This window comes from Rhea pennata, chromosome 12, assembly GCF_028389875.1.
Source record: "Rhea pennata isolate bPtePen1 chromosome 12, bPtePen1.pri, whole genome shotgun sequence".
Taxonomy (NCBI): domain Eukaryota; kingdom Metazoa; phylum Chordata; class Aves; order Rheiformes; family Rheidae; genus Rhea; species Rhea pennata.
The window spans coordinates 7,174,879-7,197,197 of record NC_084674.1 but is presented as its reverse complement, the minus strand read 5'-3'; the positions used below and the strand labels follow the sequence as shown (position 1 = coordinate 7,197,197).

The 22,319-nt window shown below is 38.2% G+C and overlaps 1 protein-coding gene across 1 annotated transcript; it reads left to right on the top strand.

Annotated features, from left to right (window-relative positions):
- The first annotated feature begins 1,161 nt into the window (after window positions 1–1,161).
- KBTBD8 (kelch repeat and BTB domain containing 8) lies at window positions 1,162–6,673 on the top strand. The gene is made up of 3 exons (XM_062585661.1): window positions 1,162–1,327; window positions 1,910–3,024; window positions 5,804–6,673. Exons 1-3 carry the CDS (start codon window positions 1,179–1,181, stop codon window positions 6,265–6,267), a joined length of 1,728 nt encoding a protein of 575 aa, XP_062441645.1. The 5' UTR covers window positions 1,162–1,178; the 3' UTR covers window positions 6,268–6,673.
- Window positions 6,674–22,319: the final 15,646 nt, after the last annotated feature.

Sequence of the window (22,319 nt, the reverse complement as noted above, 5' to 3'; positions counted from 1 at the left end):
CATGGCATTTACTATTTTCTCTAGGGAAAAGTGTTTCAAGACTTTTCCCAACAGTAATTTGAAGAGAAATTGTCAGTATTTGGTCACATGCTGCCCTAAGAAATGCGTGCCCACTGGTGGATTTGTACTGATTTAATTGGGACTGTGCTCAAAGTTGTGTCTGAATTCTGAGTAAGCGAAATTGTAGTTGCTGTATAGCCATGGATTAGAATTTAAATCTATTCATCATCCTTGTTGTTCACTGTCCTTTCTTCCCCTTTGTTTAGCCCTAAACTGTGGTGGAGGCATTCTCTGTTGCAGTCAGCAGCATTACCTGATTTGCAGCTCTTACCACCTAATGTTTTTCTTTTGAGGTCTCCTTTGTTGTTGTTGCATAAAAATCTTGCTACTCTTACGAAACAGATTTTTTTTGTGCTTAAGATATTGCTCAATTTTCACTTCGGGATTTACTTCATTAAGCATATCGTGTGTTATTTAGAAGCATATGCTTCACTTCATTTGTTTTCACGATATGTGAGTTCTTTTGCAGTTGAGTAATTTTAGATTGTAGTAGCATTTTATTTGTGAAGAAAAACATGTAAGCGTGAATATAAATTTATGGGAATTTATGTAATAGATTTGTTGCCCTGGATACTTATTGTAGAGTACAAGGACTGTTTCTTTATGACTTCACTATTAACAATAGTTTGTGCAAATTAGTGGCTAGTTCCTGTTTCAGTATAAAGTTAAGTATATACATACAGATGTGCATACTGTCAATCTAGGTTGAGGGCTTATTTTCTTCTACATGCTTTATTCTTCCTATTTTACAAGATGAGAAGCACTGTAATACTTGTTTGGGTTGAACTGATATGTAGTAAATACGGAATAATTAAATGCTCTTTTGTAAAATTAGGAGGTATAATTGTATAGATTAATTTGCGTGGTAGATTGGGAAAAGAGGAAAAATTGAAGTATCTTTGTCTTTAGTCATCATTGAAAGTTTTAAACTTGTTGTTGATGGATGATAGCACTGAAGAAGTAAGGAATATTAGCCTGTACTAATTCTTGTTAGTGCATGCCCTCTTTCTGCCTGTGTGTCTATACAATGAAACTGTTTCCATTTCTACTTCATAGAACCCAGTAAGTTTTCACAAACACTGAACGGAATTCCTTCTTCAAACACAGTCAGCAGTGGAATGGACCCCTTCCATGCTTGCAGTATTCTTCAACAGCTTAAAACCATGTATGATGAAGGACAGCTGACAGATATTGTAGTGGAAGTGGATCATGGGAAAACATTCTCCTGTCATAGGAATGTTCTTGCTGCAATCAGTCCTTATTTCAGGTATAATGAGTGTATATGCATCTATTAATGAATAGATAATGAGTATACAGTCCACATTTCCCCTAATAAATGCCAATGACCAAATAGCGGACTTAAAAGAATAAAAATATTTATTTACTAGTGCTAATGAGTTATCAGTATCTGTTGCTTCAAAGGAGCATTTCTCTAGTGAAAATCTCGTGTGCTTTCAAAAACAAATCCCTCCAGTTTTGGGGGAATCCTGTATACTGTAACAGCATAATTCAACTATTTGTTTCTTTTTAAAGTTATGTATTCTAGCATACTAGAATATACATTTTAAAAAATAGCAAGTCTTTACACTCAACATCCAACATGAGTAAATTTTAATGTGCAGTTAGTGAGATGCTTAAATAAAAAATTCCAGTTTGACTTTTTTGTTTCAGGAAGTCTAGAACTGCTTTTAAATATAGGTACCCAAGCAGGACAGTGATACCTTCAGTGATAGTTGTGCTGGTGTAAGGGCAGAAACATTGGGATTAGCTGTACAATATAGTTTGATTTCTTTTACCTGTAGTTAGAAGGTAATTAAAAATAAACTGCTAAATATTTTTTTTTTTTCAGATCTATGTTCACTAGCGGCCTTACAGAGAGTACCCAGAAAGAAGTTCGTATAGTTGGTGTTGAAGCAGAGTCAATGCATTTAGTATTGAACTATGCATATACCTCCAGGGTAATGCTGACAGAGGCCAACGTTCAAGCTTTGTTCACTGCAGCTAGTATCTTCCAGATCCCTTCCATACAAGACCAGTGCGCTAAATATATGATCAGCCATTTGGACCCACAGAACTCCATTGGAGTGTTTATCTTTGCTGATCACTATGGTCATCAGGAGCTCAAAGAAAGATCACAAGACTACATTCGTAAAAAGTTTCTGAGTGTCACCAAAGAACAAGAGTTTCTTCAGTTGAGAAAAGACCAACTCATAAGTATACTCAACAGTGATGATCTAAATGTAGACAAAGAAGAGCATGTTTATGACAGCATTATAAGGTGGTTTGAGCATGAACAAAATAAGAGAGAAGTGCACCTTCCGGAAATATTTGCCAAATGCATCCGTATGCCTCTGTTGGAAGAGACATTTTTAGAGAAAATCCCTCCCATGTTTGCACAGGCTATGGCCAACAGCTGTGTACAAAAGGGACAACGTAGTGCCAATGGCTATACGCAACGGCTTGGAATGACTGCTTCTGAAATGATCATATGCTTTGATGCTGCCCACAAACACTCAGGAAAGAAGCAAACAGTGCCTTGTTTAGATTCGGTCACAGGGAGAGTGTTTAAACTATGCAAGCCACCAAATGACTTGAGGGAGGTTGGAATTCTTGTGTCTCCTGATAATGATATTTACATTGCGGGTGGTTACAGGCCAAGCAGCAGTGAGGTCTCCATTGACCACAGAGCAGAGAGTGATTTTTGGATGTATGATCACTCTAGCAATAGATGGATTCCGAAAGCTCCTTTGCTGAGAGCCAGAATAGGCTGCAAATTGGTTCATTGCTGTGGTAAACTGTATGCAATAGGTGGTCGTGTTTATGAAGGAGATGGACGAAACTCACTCAAGTCTGTGGAGTGCTACGACAGCAGAGAGAACTGTTGGACAGCTGTGTGTCCGATGCCGGTAGCAATGGAGTTTCACAGTGCTGTGGAATATAAGGATAACATCTATGTCTTACAGGGTAAGGTGGTTTGACTGTCTGTTTTGTGTTATATTAGAAGTAAGGATTGTCTAATCCAACTGTCTGTTGGATTAAAAAACTCGCTTTTCCTGGCGATCTGAAGAGTGCTATAGGACAATGAAGTGGGAGGAAAAGTGGTGAGGGCAGTGGGCAAAGAAGAATGAGGCTGTTACTTGAGTTTTCCTGCTCTGGGAATGTGTCACTAAGTTGTAGTTTTGAGTTACTGCATAAATTGCAGTTCTGGTATTTTTGTAAGATAACAATTTAGTATTAAATATTAGAGTGAAAATTCCTTACTAATCTTCCTTATCTAGGATGAAATGCGCTAATGTTGAGGGAAAAAATTTTGTCCTATGAAAAAGCAATTTGTGTTTGTATTTAGCTAAATCTGAAAATTCCTGCTGTCTCTTTGCCTTGTAAAAACCAGTTAACCACTGTGGGCCTTCCCTTTTCCCCCTTGCTTTTAGAAGCAATCCATGTAGCCACGAGAACTGGTTTATCTGTCTAGTTAGCTCAGTTTCTTGGGTCAATATTTGTAGTACTGACCTTCCATCCTTTTCCTGTAAATGACCAGATTTATTGGTGCATTGAATCTTAATTCTTAAATGAGTGAGTTAGGCACAGTATTAGTATCAACAATGATAGTTCCATATTAGAGAAACGTTTTAACTATTATGGATTATTCTGGTGCAAATAAGTATGCTGACAGGGGTATATTTGCAAGATCTTGCTATTCCTGCCCATGAAAATAGTGTGATGAAAAATACATTTGCAATTGTTTTAGGCTGGGAATTATGTATTCAGCACTCTTTATATATATATTTATACATATTTATATTTATTTTTATATATATATATTTCTTATTATTATTTTAGGGGATTGGATTAAATACTTTATTCTTCCCTTTGTTTGTAATCTTTGTGTGCATATACGTAAGCCATATAGCAACCTACACTTTAGTGATGAGACTGGTATCTGTAGGGCTGGAATAAGAGCCTCAAGAGGTAGAAAGAGAAGTGGTGGGATTTTTAGACTTTTTTTCTTTTGGTTTTGGTTTGCTAAGTTCCAGCTCTGTGTAAACACTTACAAAAGTCAGGATCTTAGATCCATACTAGGCCCTTTTTGGATCATGTTTCCTATGGAGCTTGGATCACAGAACAGAAGCAGCATAGAGTATACTGTATATTCATTATTGTTTCCCAGAAGAAGTCAACCTGGTTTCCTGGCTCTGCATGTTTACCACTCAGTAGGGTTAGTGGGTTTCCACATGATCTGTAGAAACATTGAAAGAAGAAAACACCATCTCTGTGTTAGGTTTGACTCTTGTTGGTTGTGACTTTAGATAATTCTCTAATAGTAGCAAGTTCTCTGTATCTGTGTTTTCTATTGGGTCAGAGGTCTACTTTATATTATTAAAAAAGAATGCTGAGGATTATTTGGTTTAGTTAGTAGAATACTTGTTCATCCTTAAACATTTTCTAGAACAGCTAAAAATGTAGTATATTTTTTCTTTTTTAGTGGAAGTATTGTTCTACAGTTTCTACCTGTTACGATGCTTGTTCACCAATTTTAGCTACATTTAATTCTGTTCTTGAAGGATCTTAACGATAACTTGATGTTTTCATAAATAAGTAAGCTGATGTCCTATGCTAACCAGAAAATAATAATGATTTTCATTGTGGAAAGAAGTGACCTGTCCAAGTCTGATGGTAAAACCTTAACTGAGTTGCACTAAAGCACTTTATAAAAAGTTAGCTTTCAATTTTCCTAGAGGAAGATGGTGAATTTTAAGTAGTTGGGAAGGACTGACTTGAGGCTTAAAATACCAACTAAAAAGCAGGCATCAATCATAAGAGATCACACTGTGGACCAAAAGTGAATAGTTCAAAGATGTGTTGTTATCTGTAAGACTTAGTCTTTTAAGCTATATGCCACTAATTTTGCTGTATTTCTGTATTATTTATTATACTTGAGGTGCTTGTTTACAGCGCAGGTTAAAATTCTTAAAATAGCCATGTAAAATCATGCCTAATTTGAACTCTGCTCATATTTGGCAGATATTAGGACTTTTTCCCTTGGGCTTTGCAAAAGACAAGGTAGTCTTTATCTGTGTCCTTTTTGCCAAGTTTGCAGAGTGTGAGCTTTCAATGAACTGAACCTCTGTTATCTACACTCTGTAGACATTACTGTTTGCAGTCAATAGAAGAGGTGCCTTATTATCTAATCACAAAAGTAATGATGAATCAGTAACTTCACACAAAGATTCACATGGCATCCTTTTAAGCAAATCAACCTAAATGAATAATTCAGCCACATGATACAAATAGTTTCAAAAAATCTGTGTACTTTAAGACACAGTTACTTGCTCAAGTTTAACAACTTTCAAACACTTAATTACATGATTTTCCCCGTCTGTAGATGACACACTTTGTGATGATACCAGTGAACCATCAAATACTTCAGGCACTTAAAGACTGGAGTCCTGAAAGGCTTTTGTCCCAGCTTCTCAAGAGTTTAGAAGTAGTAAAGGACAGTTGGGAAATACATAAAGCACTGTATTCCTGATGTAATTCAAACTTCTTCTTCAGCCTGGATATAAACTCAAAGTAATTTTTATGTACTTGGTGCACAATGATGGTAGATATTTTGTTACGGGAGCAGGACATTTAAAATTAGAAGACTGTGTGTAGGGAAAAGATACATGGAAGTTCAGTAGCTGCAGAACTAATTTTCTAGAAACAAAGCATAAGCTGTGTTTTCTTTTCCCTCTCTTTTCAGGGGAATTTTTTCTCTGCTATGATCCTCAGAAAGATTACTGGGGGTTTTTGACCCCAATGACTGTGCCTAGGATCCAAGGCTTGGCAACTGTGTACAATGACTCCATCTACTACATAGCTGGAACCTGTGGAAACCATCAGCGTATGTTTACCATAGAGGCCTATGACATTGAACAAAATAAATGGACTCGAAAAAAAGACTTCCCATGTGATCAATCCATTAATCCATATATAAAACTTGTACTACTCAAGAATAAACTCCATCTGTTTGTCAGAGCTACTCAAGTCACTGTTGAAGAACATGTTTTCAGAACCAGCAGGAAGAATTCACTCTATCAGTATGATGAGGTTGCTGACCAATGGCAAAAAGTATATGAGACTCCAGATAGGCTCTGGGATTTAGGCCGGCATTTTGAATGTGTTGTTGCTAAACTGTATCCACAGTGTCTTCAGAAAGTTATTTAACTTTTTTCAGTAACAGGCCTTAGTGATTTCAGTGGTAATATGATGCTAGAGAAAACATGTCTTAAAACAGAGAAATTCTGTCAGTATTTATTGTAAGCTGAAACAGACAGTTTTTTGTATAAGGGGATGGGTGCTCTTTAAAGGTTGCAGTCTGGGAGGGAATTACTGATTCAGTTTCGTATTTACTGATATTTTCCTGGGAAATGAGAAGGAGGTTACAAAGTGCAATTATCAGCATTTTTTTTCTGGTAAACACTTGATCATGTCATACTAGAGCGATGTTTTTGTGGTAAGAACAAATTAAGTGGAGGAGCCAGGATAACTATGCACTACAGGGAAAGAAAATCTAGCATTAATCGCTGAGGATGTCCAAGCTGTTTTGATGTTTTGAAGTGACATTTTTCCTTTCCTTTCCTTATTTTTTTTTTTAATTTTTAATTTTTTTTTTAAATACGGGTAAAATTTGAGGCAATATCACTAAGTCTTTTATTTTAGATTGTTTGAAAGTACATAGAGGAATGGTAGATCCTGATTCTTAATTATCTCTTTTTGTATTGTTTTTGAAGTCTGCTAAAATGTTCATAATATTGTTTGTGCACTACAGTTTGGGGGAAATACTCAAGTCAGAATTGGAATACGGAGTATCCCAGAAGGAGGCCTGTGTAAATTACTGTTCTACTTCCTGAATGGATTTTTGTTGAAATTGAGATTAATTATTTTAAAAACAAACAAACAAAAAAGTCTCAACACCTATTTTCTGCCGCTTAGATGTAGTGCTTTAAAAGCATTTTTTTTCTTTACATTGCTTAAAACATCTTTTATCCCGTAAAGGGCTTTAACCCAAAAGTTGATGGTGCTAGTACATTTTTAATACTTGTTTGTCTGAAATGGGCTGTCCTTATGCCCATTAATTTTCATGGAGTGTCTGTCTGTCTGCAGGCCCTGTCCTGTCATCATACTGTCTTTTTTAACATTTTTACTGCAGTGGTAGATTCTTGCACGAAATAGTGACAGGATATGGCCTTAATGATGCTGGTTTGTGGAATGTTCATTTGGTCTCCACTGGAGCACAGTGCTACATGCAGTGTTGGCAAGTGCTCCAGTAATTCTGGAAGTGTGATTTAACTTAACTTGACTATTTTTTTCTTCCCTGCAATCAAGCCCTCAAATACCTTTTATTTCATTCTGATCTATAATGTGAAAACTTGCACTACTGAGCTGTCTTTGTAATCCAGTGTATTAAAGCAAAACTGACAGTAAGTGTCCATTGCTTAAATAAGTTTAGATGCAAATATAGAATAAGGATCCAATACATTGCAACACTTTTCTCTGTGTATTACATTCAGCTTGTTTTTAAGACATAAATAAGTTCAAAAGTTAGCCTCCACTTCAGTAATAAAAACTGTTTTGAAAAGAGAAAAGATTAATCCTAGAACTCTTATCAGCTATAATTTGCCATGTTTAATTTGTTACAGAGATAATTTTTCCAGTGTGACAAGTATGTTATCTTATCCTTCTGTATTTTTTCAAATTGACTGAAGTAAAACAGTCAGCTTGAAATGACAGTGGCCATCACTGCCTCTAAGTGCTTACCATTTTCTGGCTTTACAAGTGGTATTTCAGTAAGCCAAATATTTAGCTCATCAGTATTTATCCCCCTAGCATGGCTGAGAATTTGGATAATGTTTATTTACTATATAGTCTTACTGTTCCTAAATCAAATGGGATCCTTGTTATTTAAAGGAATGCTCACCTGGTTCTGTTTCTTGCACAAAATGTTAAAATGGCAAAAACAAACTGTGAAATGAAAAGGAAAAAAAATGCCTCTTTGCATTACATACCTCATCTTCCAGAGATTCACCAAACTGCTTCTTCTAAATGCGAGTGCTTGCATTTTTTTCAGAAGTAAAGTTGAAGTTGACAACATTTGCTAAGACTGCATTTTACAACAGTGTCGAGGTGTGTTGTTTCTTTGTTTAGTTTTCTTCAGGATAATTTTATATATATATATATATATATATATATATATATCCATAGCCAAGAATAAGAGTGTGGGGTTTTTTTTTTGTTTAAGTACAACTAATTTCTTTTTTTTTTTTTTTTTTTTTTAGTTATCCTTAGTCCTTGGCTAGCTCTCCTTGCGCTGTTGTAGGCCTCTAGCTGCAAGCTTTCTGAAGCACCCTCCCTAACAGTGTTGCATTTGTGTGTAAACCATTTTTTTTGCAAAGTGTTATGTAACTTTTCTCTTGTTTTTTGTTTTTTTTTTTTGTTTTTTTTCAAGCTTGGTTGAATATTTACATGACTTCTTGCTGCTTTTTGACAATCTTCTATATTTATTTAGTAGAACAAATTTCAATATATTACTTGAAACTATGAAATAGAATTGAATTAGCAATTGACTGGTCATGTGATGTATAGAAGTACAATATGCTGTGGTTAATTCTGCAGTAGGTTTGTTAATTTTGTTTATCTGCACTAAAGTACGAAGATCTGCATTCTTTTTAACCATTCAAACCGAGGGTATGATCCAAGTCTGTAATGTGTTTAAAAGCTAAATCCTGGAACTTGCCGTGGGAGTAGAATATACTGAATTTTTTTGCATGAAGAGTTTGTTGAGACAGTAATGTAGCTGTGACATTTTGCCAATTCTTAAATGCTTTTATGTTTTGCTGAAAGTCAGATTCCTAGTAAAGTTTTGCTTTAGAGTCAGACTTAAGTAAACTTGCACAGCATAAAAAGAAAAAAAGAGGAAAAAAAAAAAAAACAAACCTTGCACCAAAGGTACTGATGATATTTAAACAGTGATCCATACATTTTGCCCACTTACTATTTTTCCTGCATTCATTTATTTCACTTTATTAAATGAATTTTTAGCATTATAAGGATTTACGTCAGTGTAAGTCTTTTCTCCAAAATTACTAGTTATTTTAGAAGGAAATATTTTGTAATTTCCACTTGATTCAATCAGTAACACTTAGAAAACTAAAAGCAATCTTGGTGCACCAAACATGCAGTGTGTGTATGTTCTACATGAAATCGAAGAACTCCCTGTTTGTAAGGCTATTTAGAAATGGCATCCAACATTCAGTGCTCAGGTATGTTAGTAAGAAGTACTGTAGTCCTATGAGGGCAAATGTGTGGATTTTTAAACATTTTGCCATAATTGCACAATTTTGCATTTTTACTTAATGTCATGTTATGTTTCTTAAAATAAACCTATTGTTGAAATACAATTGACTTCATCTGTTTTTGTGATAAGTATCTTTTACGTAAATTTTAGTAGATTGAACTTACGAAAATTAACTCGATGATATCACTCTCTGCTTGTCACTCATCTTTCTATTTCTGTACTTCTGTGCCTCAGTTGCATGTAATGTCACACCTCTTAACCCAGCACTACACTTGCTTGAGGTGGAAGGTGGTGAGCTCTGCTACTTGTCCAATTCTTCCTGGCCATTCAGGTCTAACTTCTCATTTGCTTATACAGGCAACATCATCTTGCCTTACCTTCTGATCTAGTGACAGCACATAGCACATCTGCTTGGAAGTTTTATTTTTTTGCTTGAAAATCCTTGTTCCCTGTCAGAGACTGTTTAATGATTTCAGCAGTGATGCAAAGTTACCACAGGCTGGGAAAGCAATGCGAAGTTCTCACCTTGATGAAGGCATTCCTATAGTCAGATTCTCACAGGCATTTTTTTCCTCCTCTTCTCAGCCTGAAGACTTGTCTGGGAGTAGTTTGAAGACATCTGGCAGTTTGGTCTCAGCAGAAGCAATTCAGGAGTCCTAGGTGAATGGCTGCTGCGTGTGTTCAGATCAACTCAACTGCATACTTTCAGTAAGTCAGATAAATCGGACTTACTGTGTAGGCCATCTATGCAGCAGACTGATGTGGCGAACTGCTCGTGAGCTACTCAGCACGCTCTGTAGCTTTCTGCGGAGTTCTGTGTGATAATCCAAATCTTGGGTGAGTTTGTGCTGACAGATCCACGCTCCTGATGGCCAGTTCAGAATATTATACTTCCCTCAGACTAAATAGCAATCTGAAGCTAATTAAAGCAACCAAGTCTCTTTGTATATGAAAATGAATCAGTGATTATGATCATAGCATTGTTCTTCAAACAGTTGAGCTCCTTTCCTACAACTCACAGGTCAGCATGTAGTGGATAATCTTGATATCTCTTACTTGCAGCCTCCTGTTGGTAGGAAGACACTCCTACACAGGAATTTAGCTAACAGAGCAAAGCCACCGCCTGCCCTCCTTTATTCCTGTCCAGATCTGCAGCAACAGTTCTGTTAAACTTGAGGGATGCTTCCTTTTCAAGACTTAGCAGGAAAAGGCCAAGAGAGAGGGAGGTAGGCTTACTGTCTTGCTTGTTTGCAGTAAGCTGAATAAATCAACAACACACAATTAACTCTGTATTCTCTATTTGCTTCCAATGACTTTGTTAGGGCCATGAAATACTGGTGGCTGCTGTTAGGCAGACAGCACTAAATAGAACTGGGTATATTTTCATGCCATCTGTGGAGTTCCCTAATAAAATAAGGGATGAGGGTCCATACAGGTCCCCAGATGGAATTTGCAGTAATACTTCAATGGTAAAAGCATTTTAACCTGAGTCTTCCTATCTGCTGTCACCTTTGCTATGTCTGAGACTCCAAAGATTTGGAAAGAAAGATTTTTCTAGTGCTGTATTATGGGTTGGCAACATGTTAGCATGTAATAAACCACTGGGACTTAAATCAAGAATGAGTTGAAGCTGACAAAACTATTTACCCTCAAAGAACACAAAAAAAAGAGAACTCCCTCTGGATTCCTCAAGGGAATAAGCTATCAAAGTAAAATAAAAGGAGACTGCAAGAAAAAAGATGATAAAATTACAGCAGCTACCTGGGGACAAATTAAATTAGCTTGGTCCATACTGTGGACTTGGAACTAAAGCTTTAGAAGCTAATTGGAATTATCTCCTTGTAATTTTTTTAACCTAAGAGGTAAAGAAACCTGGCTGACAGCACTCTTGGTGGAAGCCTTACTGAGTGCTTTACAGTCTTCTGATTTATCTGAATGGTTCTTCAAAAAGATATCAGTGTATCTAAGAATTAAGTAGTAGCTGTTACCTTGTTTATGAAAGATGTTTATGGAGACGTCTACAGCCTTTCAGGCAAATCATAATAGTAGTATCTGGTAGGTGCTCTTGGTTTATACTGGCTAGGGAGAGGGAACAGGAATGAAACTGGGGCAGATTAGTTAGGCCACATTTTTTGATTCTCTTCTCCAATTTGTCTTCTGCTCTTGTGGAGAAAACAGATTGAATGGTAGCTCTTGTAAAAGCTTCGTAACACTTGGCTTATGTTTATAATGTGAAACAGAGCGTAGCAACAGATGAGAAGAGTTGCATGCTCAAGTTAGTGTGTTTTAGATACAAGGAGCGGTAACAGCTAGGTGTGGGAGGAGCTTAGGCACTGTTTTGCAAAGGAATATTTGATTATACCCTCTGGATATCAAAGAGGATATTCATTCTTCAAACATTACAGTAAACAATGTGTGTTTCTTTTTTTCTTTAAGAAAGGGTAAAAGAGGAGATATATGGGGACTTGACAGACTGTTTTCCTCTGAGAGGGTAGAAGATGGGGATATTTTCTGACCATATTGGTTTTACTTTGCTGCCCAAAGGATGTTGGAAAGGAAGATACATTGTTTTAGGAGGACTTGCTGGAGGAATGGAGTTTTGTGGAGGTGATACCTGCACGGCCTGACGTGTGTGTGCATGCCCACAAGCATCCTCAAAACAACATTACTGTGTGTTAGATAATCAATTGAGCTGCTCCATAGCAATCTGATTTCATGAATCAGGCGATGGATTCATCATGACATGTTCTTTTCAGTCTAGAAGCATATTTGTATAAGCAGTGTGTGGGGAAATACCTCACAGTAGGGCAGTAGCGTGTGGTCAGTAGAGGTAGAAATAACCACCCAGCAGTTGCCTTTTCTGCTCTCTGCAGTAAATAACGCTGTTCTGCCTCCAAAGGGGCAGAGTCAGACTAATGAAGTCTTGGCCCCCTTTCTTAATATCTAGTTATGTGTGCCTCACTGCTGGTTTAAGTTTACTTTATGCAAATATTAATGCAAAGATTCACTGTAAGAGGCAGGTATCTATTAACTTTAGCTAACTTTTTATGATCAAGCTACAGTTTAACAAGCTATGTCTATAGTGGGAGGACTAACAAAGCCTGATTTCTAATGTGTTTCTCCATAGTTGATTCTCTGAAGCATAGGAAAGGCTGTGTTATTTAGCCTTCTCTCGCTGGAGGTAGCGGTGGGATCTTTTTTTTCTGTTTAGCCACTTAATTTCGTAAAACTTGTGCAGAGTCTTTTTTTTTTTTTTTACACATTTGAGACTTTTTCACCTTCATCAAATGAGCATGTAATTTAATCTCCGTCAGTCTAATTTAAGCCAGTCACCAGTCTAAAGTTAGGTGTGTGGTAACAGACAGTAAATGAGCGCATATACAAAATCCCATGTACTGCGCTTCCTTAGGCAATGATGCTAAAAACACCACTTAGAGAATGTTTGGCTGGATTTGATTTTTGAAGTGCTAGATAGCTTCCTGCCAGCCTAAGCACTGAGTAAAGAAGGCGTAGCTCTGCCTGAAGAGGAGCAAAGGGGAAATAGATTAAGGATAGTCCATACCACCTAGGCAAAAGCGAGGCATTTCCAGTGGAGGAGGAGCACTGCTGCATGCAAGTCTATCAAAATGGGTCACAGGCTTCTCGTATGCACTACAGGTGCCTATAATTGTGGACAGGAGTCCACAAGCAGTCCAGCAAGAGAGTTGTGTCCCTTGACAGCTTCAGTGATTCTTCGAAGTGTGGAGTCTGACCTGTTAAGACAGTATGTGCTTATTTAGATATCTAAGTGTCACTGAGTACCTGCAATGATAACACATCTGTGAAACATCAACCAAAATAGTACCAAATAAATCCATTAAAGGAATACTTTGTGTTCTAGTGTCATCTTATAGACCTGCACGTGGCCTCTGTTCTACAGCTCTGTTACTTTCAGAGAAAACTGGCAAGGTGCTGTCCAAATATAAGCAGTATGAACTACATTTAGTTTCTGCCTGCTTTTGATTCTTTCTTGTTTCACAGTGAGATATATACATTTTTGACTACCTGTAAACTCAGCTCTAGATTTCATTAGATTAACTACCACATAAAGAAAAAGATCTTTTTTTTTTTTTTTTTTTTTTGAGAGGAATCTTTCATAATTTAAAGTAGACCTAGTGTGTGACTTATCAGTTGCAGAAAAATATTTGCAGAAAATTTTTGAACTATTTAATGCTTTTTCTAGTGTGATTCTATTCATACTCCTTCTATGTTTTCTGCCAACATTAGGGGATGAGTGGAGCAGGAATACTTGGTGAACAGCAAATTAACCTTTTCCCACAGCCAATAAATGCAGTGTATAAAAATTTAATAACTAATTTAATTGCTTTTATGCCATAAACTTGATTTATTTTTTCTCTAAACATAAAGAATAAAAGATATACCTCACATTACATGTAAAATATGTGCAGAATAAGTGTTAAGAAAGAGCTATCTGATTACTCGTTCAGATTTCAATTTTTCGTTGGCTAGTGAGATAATAAAGGAGTTTCTGCTGCTCTCTTCCATCTCAGCCATCTGTGGAGCTATTCAAGTCTTTTCCAAGCTGATTTTAAAAAATTATCTGAATAATTTGAATTGGTTTTGTCTCTGAAATGCGTACAAATGGTCACAGGCCAAGAACTATAAGCAGAAGTTCTCTAAAACTGTTTCTTTTAAAGACTCTCCTGGTCAACAGTACATTTGAGCATCCTGTGAACAGGAAGAGGTGGTCATTGTCAAATGAATCATTAGAAATTACTTGGTTAGTTTTGTTTATAACAGGCACTCAAGATAAATTCCCTGAAGAAGCAATTTAACAACTTTGGAGTCTCTAAATGCCAGTTATCAAGAGAGGACACTTTAGAGGGGAAAGCTCTGGTCATTCAACTTGAATAGCTTTCTCCACAGTTCTGTTTCTTTCGTTAGCCTCAGGTAGTACTGTCTTGCGTGTTACTTTGGCAAGCTGTATGGAGCACTTGCAAATGAATTCACCATCACTGGTATGTAACCGCTTTTGTTGTAGATGGTCTGCATGGTATGAGATTGGAAGCTTTCAGTCAGTGCATGTAAACCTCTACTACTGGAAGTCATGGAGTAACCTCATTATCTGCTGTCACTATGATTTTACTCTTATCCAATAGGCTGAACCCTGAAATGATTTATGTGTTTTCTTTGGTGGGCAGTAGAGGGATGATATAGTTCAATATGGGCAAATTCATAGTTTGATCCAGACTGTAAAGCTCCAGCTTAAAATGGCCCAGGGCCAAGGCAACTTTAACGCTAGTGTTTATAAACAAAGGAGAATGAATGTTTTTGGAAGAAAAAGACCAGCAGTATAAAAGCCACTTAATTCTAGAAGTCTAAAGGAATTCCACCTTCTGTAATGCCATTAAGTTTTTAAAATAATATTACTCCTAAAAGTTCAGTGTTGAAAGAAATGACTCCTGTGAACTCTAGTTCTGGTATGATTGCAGTCCTTCAAATAGGCAGCTTCTGATAACCTCCTGTGGGACAGAGCACGGAGAAGCACATGCATCTTGAACAGTCTGTAATGAATTCCTATAACACATCTAAAAGCATTTAAGAATTTATTCTTTTTAGAACACACACAAAAAATCAGATATTCGAGGAAGAGGTTTCTAAAACCTTTTTAGAATCGTAACAGAAAAGAACTAGGTAGGAAGAGCTGGACCATAGATCAATCAGACCAAGGTACATCTTACCTTGTGTTCTCTCTCTGGCAGTGAGTTATTTTAGATATGTGGGAAGACAAGAAGAACAGAGCGAGCTGATGTTCTACTAGCAATTTGCAACCCACAGTACCAGAGGTAGCATCTTTTTATTTAATAATCATCAGTGGACTTTTTTTTTTCCCCCAATAATTTGCCTTTTAACCCTTGGCGATTTTAGCACTCTGTTAGTATTGGATGCTAGGAAAATCCTTTTAAATGGGAGGTATGTTACGTGTCCCATGTCTGCAAGAAGAGCAGCTGAATTGCCTGTAACAATGTTAGTAGCAGTCTTTATTATTAATGCGGACTAGAAGCTAGTGGGTGGTTTTATGCATTTGTTGTGTCCTTGCAGGGGATATGTTTTTGCTAGGGCTATAGAAAGTAACATGGGTGACTGCATGTGACTACAAGACAGGAAATAGCAGCTCCAGAACATGCTGACTAAAGTCATCTTGGGTGAATCATTTTTCTCTTTGTCTCTGTTTAGCTTTCTAATGAGTTTTCTACTCAGATTGGACAAGAATGTTACACTAGCCTGACTACTGTCAGCTTTTTCCCCCTCTATTTCTTGGGCCTAAATAGTCTGTTGCGGTGTCTGGATTATAAACACGGCAGGGGAATGTTTTAAATCCCCCAAATGGGGATTTGCAATGTAAGTCTTATGGAAACATTCCTACTGAAACTGGGTTATATAAACCTCTGCAAAGTGTGTGCTTGTGTTGTGGACATTGCTCTTTTGCTGGTCCAATTCAACCACTCAGTTACTGGCAGTAAATTCAGGAACTTTCTGTATCCCTTCTCCCCCCACCCCCCCCGCCCCAGGATGAAATTTGAGAATCCCCTGCAGAGATTTGCTCTGGCCTATGAATCTCTTTCTTTATTCTTGAGTGATCAAAATAAGTCTGACTCAGGATTTAGATGACCCAAAAGTCTCAGGCTGACCTACTACATGGGAGAGAATTTCAGCCAGGAGGTTAAAATGGCCATAGCAGGACTGGCAAAGATGGGGGCGCTCCATATGTGAATTCCCCAGGGGAGAGTGGAGAAACAGAGCCTGGAGAAAGGTGACTTGAAGAAAGAATAAGTTAATATGTACAGAGAGAGAGGACAGAAGGAAAAAAATACCTAACAATTTATTAACGTCCATAGAGGTGTGAGAGAAGCTCCAGCGTGTGGGAGCATGGTAAATGGGGGAGTTTGCCCTGAGCTTTTTCCTGGTGAGTGAAGGAGGGTCCTTGTTTGTGTAGGGTCAGTGAATTTGGGATCCTGCTCTCTGATGTTTGGGTGTGATTTGAGGGGTCTGGTGGGAGCCAGGGGGTGTTGCAAGTACAAGAGATGTCTGAGGATGCAGCCTCTGATCTCAACCTTTGATCTCAGCTGAATCTCGGGCGGGGGAAGAGTTTAGCAAATGGCTTTAAAAGACAAGCAGGTCACTGCCAGGGGAGCCAGCAAGCAGAGTGCAAGAAGGAGGGGAGTCTGAGTGGTACCTACCCCTGCTGAGGAAAGAGCAGCCCTGTTGAATGGCGGTTAGTGAATTTATATGTCTGGTGCTTGATGGCTTCTTTGAGTAGAGGGGAATTTGGCACCAGGGAGTCTCTGGATAAACAGGTGAAGCTGCATTAAACTTGGTTTTGATTTATCATGGTGCACTCCTAGAAGAAACGATTGTAGAAAGTACAATGTTATAGTTTAAGAATAGCACCAAGTTACCTTGGCTTATAAAAAGGGAGGGTTGTAACTGTACATGCTGGTTCTGAAAGGAGAAAGTTCCTTAAATAAGGAGACAAGTTGGTAATGTCAATTGGACTGAGACCTATGCAGGATGCCTGGCTTTTTTTTTTTTTTTTTTTTTTAATGCTGAAGTTGCTGATAGCACCCTCAGCCAGTTTCCTAAGTTGAAGGACAAAATAGTGGCTGAAGAAGCTCCGGAGGTGACTGACTGAATAACCATCCGTAAAGAGGTAACAGGAATACAGCAGGAAGCTGCCAGGGAATTGTGGACGGAGGGATGGGAAGTTCAGACAACGTAAAACTTCGCAAAAAGAACTAGGCATAAAATGAGAAAGATTATAGGTGAATCCAGGTTGGACCCTGCTATGGCTATGCAAAGCCCAACAATCGGGATGTTCCGCAGCTGCATAATAGAAGGAGACTAAAGAAGTGGGACTTTCAATGCACCCTGGGTAAAGCAAAGATAAAATCTCTCGAGGATAGGATGTGATGGGATGATTCTCAAAGCTCTGACGAAATTCCGTGCACGGTGTGAGCGGAGCGGCTGTGGCTGGTAGTGGAAGGGGGGACGCCGCGTGAGAGAGCGGCCTCGGGCTCTCCTCGCTACTGACGTGCCCGCGAACAGTGGTGCGTGACAAAAAACAAGGGGGCACTGAATGTGTCGCGTTACTGGCTGTTCAGAGCCCAGGCTACCAAACACTGTTAAAATAATCCTTGAAGTCATAGTTTTATTCCTCCAAGTTAGCCACTGCAGACCTTGTTTTACTGTTGGGAAAGTAAGAGAGAACTCAATAATAATAATAAAAAATGTCCCACAACACATACGTAGTATATACTTTCATTTAAGTTCAGTTCTTCCCTTTCATTTCCTATGTTATGAAAATGTTAACCTTGATATATAAAAGCTGGACAACGAAGCACATACCACAGTCTGATTTTATTCAAATATCTTCCCGATAAATCTTCTGTTAAACAGAAAATGAATTTAAGTTAACAAATACATTCCTAGTGTTAGACTTTTAAAGGTGCTGTACAATTGGTCATACACTTCTACAAGCAGAATGAACTGGCTGTAATAAAAAATAACCTTTCTTGTTAATTCTTGAAAATATATCTGAAGTTCATGCTCACCTTTTTTAAAGGACAGCTAAAAGATATGAATTTGAGGATTTTGATAATTTTTGCGTGTCCTAAACTTTGATAGACTATGAGTACCCAACATGATATTAAATAAGGAATGATGTCCTGACTATGCTCACCCATTAATTGATCTTATTTTTCCTAACTTCAGAGTCTTTAAGATATGTCAGTGTGGGTATTCTAAACTACTTAAATTACTTAAATTTAATAGAGTTACCATAAATGAAAGAAATAGTGCAATGGAAGGTTTATCTGATAATAGTAAAATATCTTGAAAGGTTTATCAATGGAAAGTGATTTCAGTGCTGCCAGTATTACTTTAACATGGATTTCCTTCTAAAATTCCACCCTACAGAAACAAAATGTAGTTAAAATAATTTGAAAAGACAGTTCACAATTATTCTTTCTATGGAAAAACTTAGATGATGGAGGATAATTGATTCTGGATCAGAATAACTTGTTCCATTTATGCTTTTTTTTTTACCCAATGACAAAATAATGTTGCACTAATTTTTATCAGACCATTTTATTCCTTAAAGTCAGAACAGGAGAAACTTTGCAAGTACCATCTTCCTCGCTACTGAAATGACAATTCAGCATAAGAAAATCCCTCGTGGTGTAAAAGGACACTATTTGTTGTTTTGTCGTTCTTGTTTATTTTTAAGACTTTTGGTCTTGTTTTGATGTAGCAATGAAGTCTCAATCTGACAAGTCACAACCGTGGATGTTACCCAGGTAGAAATCAGAGTTCTTCAAGACTGAATTTCTTAAATATCACCATTATAGTCTAATTTTTCTTCCAGTTATGATCAGGTTTGGCTCGTTTGCTTTGGACAAAGGTCTGCACAGCTGTACATTTGGATTTTTTTTGTTGCCTGGTAGAAGACAGCTGAGTAGCTCTGATCTGTGCATTTGTCAGGCTCCTGTTGAGGTACCTACACGAAGAATGGAATGTGTCTTGGCCATTGCTATTTCAGTGCATACCAGACAGGTATGTCAGCTGACGCACTGGTGCTGCTTTCACGTGGCTACACTGCTTCAGCCCCAGATTCACAGATATATGGCCAGCTCAAAGCACAGGAGGTACTCATATCTGTTTGGACTAGCCTGTGTAGGCATTCCCACAATAATCCCAGACAAGCAATAGAATAAAGCGACTTTAATTCTAAGGATGATGAGGGAAAAGGAGTTCTAGTATTCCTTTCCTTATCTTCCAGTGAGGATCCTGGATGATAATTGGTAATGAATCCTCTCGTGGGCCTCAGATGAGCAGAACATGTGCAAGGCACAACCCTTGCTTGCTTTTTAGAAGGGTGTGGACCACAAGTCCTTCTTGCCTACACCAGCTAGTAGTAGATGCTAGGGAGGAGGGTGAGAACAGGACTGGTATGTGGTGATTCTTCTGCAGCATAGCCTCTCACCCTCTGTGGATCTCCAGAACCAGAGGTGATGTTTTTGCAACACTGAACATATGTTTATACTGTAAATTCTATTAAATGAAATGTAATTGGTGCTCAACAGTCTCAGCCTCTACTTAAAAGGAGAGTGAGGAAACATTACGATGAGGAAAAGCAATAATTTTTTTCAGGGGATCTGAAACTTTCAGATCACTGACGGAAGTCTGATGAAGGGGATTTCTTAATTCATCCCTATATTTCCTGCTGGATCTGGAAATCTTGTTCAAAAGCAGTGTGATGTTCTCCTTTACTCAAAGTGGTGTTCCCTTCCATAGCCTTTAGTTGCCACTAGAACAACAGACAGCATAGATGATGGTTACTAGAGGAAGGTATGTTCTCTGTTCTAAATGTTTATAAGAAGTAGTAAAAATATAGCTCCCCCATACAGGTGAAATAAAGGCAAAATAGGATATGATTGCTTTCAGTAGAACCATCCAGAGATAACACCAGGGAAGGAGAGAAGGCAATTTGACCTGTATCACGCCATCAGTACAAAACTATCCTAAAACAGATGTGAATAAACTTGGGTTAGACAGCAGGTTAACAATAATGAGAAGGAGGCGGCTCTGGAACATCATCTTAATGAGAGGATCGGGGAATAAACTCTTGTGAAGGTTTTAGATTTTGGCAACTGGATCTTGATATACTTCTCTATCATTTTTGAACCCTTTCTCAGCTACTTCTCTTAATGCTGTATGTCTAATTCAGTTTGAGGGTGTGTCAGGCTGTTACAAAGGCTGGAGAAAAGCTGCATACACTGTCCTACACCGTATGTGTGCCATTTGTCCGCACACAAGCCTCTGTAGGCATTTGGGAAGCTCGGACCTGTAGTGTAAGGGCCTTATTTTGGTGTTAGCTCTTAGCAGCAGCAAAAATTCAGGACAGAAAGCATGGCTTGATTTCAGGAGCATGTTTATAGGCATGTGCTTGGCTATTCCAGTAATGTCCTCCTATTTACACTTTAAATCCAAACAACATCTCTCAAGTGGTGATGGACCCTCAAATAGACAAAAATTACACTGTATTTTCCCTGAGGGTTTTAATTTGCCAGGTAAAGGTCTGTCTCCAGTCAGCTGACCACCTCTGGGGTTCAACAAAATGTGTCCAACTGATACATGGGACCTGCTCCTTCCCATCAGCTCTGACGATATCCCTCCCTATCAACTTCTATTGCTTCCCAGTTTGCAATAGATAAAGGCAAGGCAATAAAACAACTTTTATCCACAGACACAGATGCAACCTGTGCCTGCCCCCAGCACCCTTGGCTCTGCAAATTACTCCTCTCCCATCCAGTTTAAAGTCTTGACCTCGAGAGGAGGCTTGTGCATTAACTTCTGAGAGGCATATAAGTGTGTGGGTCTTGTTTTTTTTCTTTTTGCATTTATTTTAATGGCCAGAGAGTATGGGAAGAATGCAAATGAGTGAATGCCCTCTTTGATCTGTGTTGCTCCTGAACATAATCTGCTAACCTGGCAAGAGCCAGGCACAAGTGGAATTGCTGCCCTTTAGCAGGAAGAAATTTCAGCCAGAAATTGCAAGAAATTGTTAGCAGTTTGCTTGTAGCCTCAGTGGAAGTGAGCTGCTGAGAGAACCTCATCCCTATGCAGAACTGGGGATCTGGACACACTGTGGGACCGATTGCCTGCTGCTTATGTAATGGGAATTATTCTTTTAAGCAGGGATAACTTGAAATCATGAGGTTTTCCCACCCACATCTGAAAAATACACAATGAAGTGTTTGCCCTAAGAACAGCAAAATCTTGGCTTCTCCTTGCTCCGGAGGGACGGACTGAGTGATTGTGACAAGAACATCTTCCAGAAGCCAGCTCCTGCGGTAAGACACTAAGCTACAAGCTGAATGTGTGAGAGAAGCAAATGGAGATATTAACCTGACTTCTGAATGAGGTCTGTTGCTGCAATACAGGAGCCATGGGAGTATTTTGAGAGATCTCAAAATATTTCAAAATACAAGTGGAAGGTCTGGTGTGGGTAATTGGAGAGGGAAGGATGATTTTGGTTTTATAGGATTTGCACAATAAAACCATTAACAGGCAGGAAAAGCCGAAGTTCTAATAGTGACTCTCTGTACACTTAAATTATTTTATTTTGCTTTAGAATGATGCCTGAGTACATGTGATATGCATGTTCTGTAAAACATACCAATCTTTTGCCTTGCAGGGTGTTGGGGAGTGATTTTTTTACTCTGAAATCTAAACTGACCATGCCTCATCAAGCCCCTTCAGATCTGGGCTATGTGCCCCCTGATGGTGGATGGGGATGGGCAGTGGTATTTGGAGCTTCCATCTCAGTTGGATTTGCATATACCTTTCCTAAAGCTTTCACAATCTACTTTAAAGAGCTCCAGGCTGTTTACAGCATCTCCTACAGCCAGATTGCTTGGATAACTTCCATCATGTGTGCTACCACCTACGGAGGAGGTAAGTAAAGCAAGACCATATCTTTCTTTGAATCAGAGGAGGCTAGAGCTCTACACCAAAAAGTGAAAGACCTAACTGCAAATTTGGCTTTCTGTTTTCTGGTTATATACATCGACACAATAGAGAAAATCAGTATTGCTAAATATTTTATTGACAATATATGTGATGTCAATTCTTATTATCTCATTGGAAATCTTGTTCTGTTTAGGTTAGAGACTTGGCCTTCTTAGGGTTATTCAAGTCTTGGGAATATTTGAGCCAGCTTTATCAGCATATTCAATATTATGTCTTTTGCCCAGTTCCCATTCTCAGCTTCGTTTTTGAAACAAAAGTGGGTTTCTTCTACTCAGAGTTGTAGAGAAGACGTTGGAAACTTGAAATGTAAATCCCACTGATCAACAGGCAT

Bases quoted from the DNA above. Each gene is read 5' to 3' on its own strand.
- KBTBD8 (XM_062585661.1), top strand. From the start codon at position 1,179: ATGGACCCCTTCCATGCTTGCAGTATTCTTCAACAGCTTAAAACCATG. The intron at 1,328-1,909 runs GTATAATGAGTG...TTTTTTTTTCAG, and splicing joins GCAATCAGTCCTTATTTCAG to ATCTATGTTCACTAGCGGCC. The intron at 3,025-5,803 runs GTAAGGTGGTTT...CTCTCTTTTCAG, and splicing joins TAACATCTATGTCTTACAGG to GGGAATTTTTTCTCTGCTAT.